The sequence below is a fragment of the Plectropomus leopardus genome, unplaced genomic scaffold (assembly GCF_008729295.1).
Source record: "Plectropomus leopardus isolate mb unplaced genomic scaffold, YSFRI_Pleo_2.0 unplaced_scaffold24927, whole genome shotgun sequence".
In the NCBI taxonomy this organism is placed as follows: domain Eukaryota; kingdom Metazoa; phylum Chordata; class Actinopteri; order Perciformes; family Serranidae; genus Plectropomus; species Plectropomus leopardus.
The window spans coordinates 1-4,789 of NW_024627076.1; the positions used below are offsets into that span (position 1 = coordinate 1).

General features: G+C 40.9%; 1 protein-coding gene across 1 annotated transcript; it reads left to right on the plus strand.

Moving 5' to 3' along the window:
- The first annotated feature begins 1,014 nt into the window (after nucleotides 1-1,014).
- Nucleotides 1,015-3,112, plus strand: mzt2b (mitotic spindle organizing protein 2B). Its single transcript, XM_042516607.1, has 2 exons — nucleotides 1,015-1,494; nucleotides 2,708-3,112. Exons 1-2 carry the CDS (start codon nucleotides 1,284-1,286, stop codon nucleotides 2,851-2,853), a joined length of 357 nt encoding a protein of 118 aa, XP_042372541.1. The 5' UTR covers nucleotides 1,015-1,283; the 3' UTR covers nucleotides 2,854-3,112.
- Nucleotides 3,113-4,789: the final 1,677 nt, after the last annotated feature.

A 4,789-nucleotide genomic window follows, 5' to 3' on the forward strand; every position in this document is an offset into this window, starting at 1 on the left:
GAGGACTACTAACGTGCCGACTTAATCGCTATTTAGTGGCTTTTCGGACCCTCTCAGCGGCGTTGTTTTAAAAACATGCAACAGGAGAAACATTTGGCGACTCATTTAGCTCATCAGTGAACAAGGAGGACATATACTGTCCAGGGCGGCCCTGAGCAGAAGAAAAGAGGAGGTCGCCTAGAGCGCCGCGCGCTGGAGGGACGCCGCTGGTCACGCTAAAAAACCAAAACCCGATAATAATTATTTGCGGCCGTTAGCGTCCTTTCTTCGCCTTCTGCCTTGAAAATAACGGATAAAGAGAGAAATAATCATGAACTCAGCGCCCCTGTCGTTTCTCATCGTTGCTGACCAGTCTGCACCGTGAGACCTGACGGCGCTGCGGACTGAGGGACAAAGTCGGAGATGAGATACTGATGCTGACTGATCCGCTCCGCTCTCATTGTCCACCGGTGTCTCCGCCGGTGTCTCCGCCGGTGTCTCCGCCGGTGTCTCCGAATGTCCGCTCGGCTCTGATTCTCTGGCACGTGATCTCAGTCTCTTGTAGGACACCAAAATGTCTCGATCCGGTCCTGATACTGTCTTTTATTAGCGTGCTCGCTGCTCACAGTAACCGCTGAACACCGGTATAAGCAGCTTTCATCCAAAAAACATAGTGGCATCATGATGAAAACCTGGCATTTGAAGGGTTAAAATTCGGAAAATTAATGACTATTTGATATTTATGATTAGGACTGATGATGGTTAAAAAATAAATAAATAAACTCAATGAAGGTAGAAAATCATATTAATGTATAATATTTTTTATAGCCTGATTTTTGGAAAGTGCATTTTGTGCCCAGAATGATACGAGTGTGTGCAATATTAAATTGGGCCTTAAGGGTTAATAATGGCTGCATTCCATTTAGGAGTGCTGGTTCCTAGCTGCTCACTTGTGCACCTTACTGTCATGTAGCATGTGTGAAAACATCGGTGCTTTTTCTGCAACAGCAAGAGAAAATGTGAGGCGTTGAAAAATGTCGCTGGTCTTGTAAAGCAAAGGACACAACTTTCAGATTATTTGAGTGTTTTTTTCTTCCTTTCTGTTTGCTGTTGTTATTTTTCCTGTGCCCTTTGCTTCTCTCTTCCCTTTTCAACCACGTAAAATGTTCATATTCCCTCTCTGAAGTAGCTGAACTCTGTATTTGAAGCTCTTGTCCTGCGCTGTGCACCCCCCTCTCTGACTAAACGCAGACTGAAGAGCGAGGAGATGCAGCAGATTTAAAAAGCTGATCTTCACTTTGTGCATGCAGCAGCACTTTCTAATTTCTTCTCTGTCCCTCTTGAATTCTCTTTTTGTTTTTTTGTTGTGTACTGAAGAAGAGGACTCTTTGGTCTCTGGAAAGAGCCCTAAGCCTGCTGCGGCTCCCCCCTCGGCGTCTGGCCCCCGAGCCACGAGGGTCAACACTAAGATCGTGGTCTACGGCCCCCAAGACTCTAGCTCTCCTCACTCTCAAGGTCCCCTCTGCTGCACGTTGTCCTTCACCTCCATCTGCCCGCTCGCTCGAGTTTTAAGTGTTTGTTTACCTCGCTGTATGGACCAGGGTCATGCAACAACGCTACATGCTGTGCTCATTTCATGATGCTGCTGAGGAAACCGTGTGTGTGTGTGTGTGTGTGTGTGTGTGTGTGTGTGTGTGTGTAAATGCATGGACTAGAAGGATGCAACCTTCCCTCTTTTAAATAGAATGAGAATTAGAATTTATCCTTATTTATTTTTCTTTCTAGTAGATGTGTTCATTGTGTCAGTCTGAAAGGGAAAACTATCGTCACTCCAGTGTGCTAACAAAGGGCTGAAAGCATTAACAAAGTGTGTGTAGCTAGTTAAAAATATTCAATTTCAGCTCGTCAAAGGATTATTTTAGCACCTAATGTCTACCAAAGAGGAAAAGTTATACTAAGTGGGTTTTTATTAACCCTCAAATTGCGCAAATTGAAAATGACGAAATAAAATCCACCTAATGGAAATGTGGCGGCTGCAATAGAAATAAAGCTGCTGATGTTTTGAACATCCATCGCCATGGTTACTGGGACGTTATCCCCAGAGGAGAAGTCGCAGAACATCACTCAAAGGAGACGCAGTCATCTCGCAACGAAAATATCACTCCAGTTTTGCACAAATCTGTGATGAAAACGTGCCTTTGTTCACGCTCGCTGCGCTCCCTCTGTCAGTGTTTTTGTGCGTTTATTTGTTTGTCCGCCGGTCGTCATGTTATTGATATTGTTAACATGATATCTCAAAAAGTCGTAGACGGATTTTAACACGAGAAACTCGAACCCAGGAAGGGCTGACGTGCTGAGGGCACGTAGAGCCGATGCCAAAATTACATCACATCTGAAATGACCTTTTAATTTCTACAATTCTGAATTGATTTAAAATTGTAAAAAAAATACCTTATGCGTTTAAGTTTTGGACTCTCATCATTTCAGGACAAGCTGAATTATCACAGTTCAGACTCGCTGAGAGCCTTTTCTGGTCCCTTTATGGCTCCTGCTGTAACTGAAGTGCTACAAACTGTATTTAAATGAGAAACTGGAACCATTTCTTTTCTCTGTGTGAAATGCATGTCCTCGCCATCTTCATTTTTCATGTTTTTTGGAGCATTCAAACCAACAATCACACCTCCGTCTGCTGCTTTAACTCCCGTGTGTTGTTTCTCGGTGTCAGCAGTGCGCAGTAAAGCCGGAGCGAGCCACAGCGAGAAGAGCAGAGAGGCGTCCAGCCAGCGCGTGCAGCGGCAGCCCAGCGCCACCAGAGGACAGAAGACCAAGAGCTCCGGCAGCAGCAGCTCGTCCTCACAGATCAACTCCGCATGAGACACCAGGACACCAGCTGTAAATATGTATATTTAAGGTATCTGTATGTTGTACTGTGTAATGTGTTTTAAAGGGTTGGTTCACCTAATTACAAAAACAAAACTGCAGAACTTATTTGCTTCGGTTTTGAGATTGCTGGAAATAATGGAGGTGAATGGGATTTTGTTAGAGCTGCTTACAATATTGAAAAATTATATTTTAAAAATTCAACAGTCTTTTCATAACCCTTTGAAACAAATTGGCAATTGGCAGCTTAACAAGAAATGAGCAAGAAATTAGTAAAAAAGTTACAAGAAAATAACCTTTAAAAAAAAGGAGAAAAAAACAAGAAATGACCTGGAAAAGTAGAAAAAATAAATAACAATACTAATAAAATAAAATGTAAATTTAAAAAAAAAAAAAAATTCTTTCTGTAGCATAATTTCAAATGTATATAAATGATAATTAAAATTAAATGTTTTCCCTTCTTTTTTATTCTAAAAATTCTCTCCCTTTTTCTAATCTTTTACCTTTTACTCATTTTTACTCATTCAGAACATTTCTCGCTGATTTGCTGTTGTCATTTTCTCCATGATTTTGAAAACAGTCGAGCAAATTTGCTTACGTTTCAGCGTTATAAATGCTTGTGAAGGACAGTCTGTCCTTCACAAGCTGTTTAACTGTCACTGGATTACTTTGACACTGAGGAAAACCTAAAAACATGAAGATTCTCAAGCAAATTCTGCAGTTATAGACATTTATCCAAAAGAGCTGTGCAGAATTATAATGATATCTGTGGAAAACCTTAAAGCATCCTTTACCCTGCCTGTTCAGGGCGGGAATGTCGCGCTTTTGCCGCCTTGCTGTTCCGTTTAAAAGCTATGATCGCAGAATAGTAACAGCACTGAAACGGTGTCTGTGTGAACAGGGAGACGGCCAACTGTGGGAGATTTAAAAAGCAGCTAGCAGCAGTTAGGGACAAGCTCAAAGAAGAAGAACAGTAGACGTAAATGTCCGAACTTGGGAGAACGATAAGATTCGGGAGCTCCTCACCCTCCGAGCAGACGACGAGATCTGCCGCCATCTCACAGAGAAGGTAAATGACTGTTATTATCACGTTATGTCATTGCTTAGAAAGCATTGCTGGCATGTATGTTGTATGTCACGCTGCAGGCCGTGCTGTTGCGTAAAACATCACGCCTCTTTTGTTTCCGCGGTGCTGGCACGCTGTCTAAAATCACTCTGTAAAAATGCAGTGGTAGTGCAAAGAGGGGACTTAATGCAGCCCTGTAGCACAAGTTTTTGTTTTTTTGGCTTAATTTTGGGTAAACCAATCCTTTAAAGTTTGAACACAATGTCTGGAAGTCCAGAGTTTTGGCAGATGTTACTGTAAGTGAGGAAAGACTTTTGTTGCCATGTAGCTTTTATGAGAAAAACATTAAAGAAAAATTTTTTTAAATATTTACACGTTCTCTTGAAGAACCGATGTGTCTGTATTAAATGTGCAATTTTTTATATAATCTTAAATAAATCCTAAAACAATCTATAACTTCCAAATTTATTCCTTTTTATTGAATATTTCTTGTTCGGGATGCGCTGATCCAACTTTAAAGGGACATGACACACATTTTAGTCGACAAAATGTTAAAATATTTTATTCCATGTATTGGAAGTATGGAAATTTAAATATAAAAAATACAACATTTTCTATATAATTTTTTATCAAAGTCACTGGGATCCACTAGTGAGGGGCTGGAGAGCAGCGTGTGCGTCCGGAGCCGCCGGTGTCCTCCCTGATCTGTACTGATAAGAGGTAAGAGAAAAAATATATGTATATATTTGATTTTAGAGTGAGATTCTTATGAAACTCCTAAAGTCCTGAAAGGTCATTTTTTATTTCTTAATTTTGTATGAATAAGTTAATTATATTGTGCTTTAAAAAAAAGGGGTACTTTAC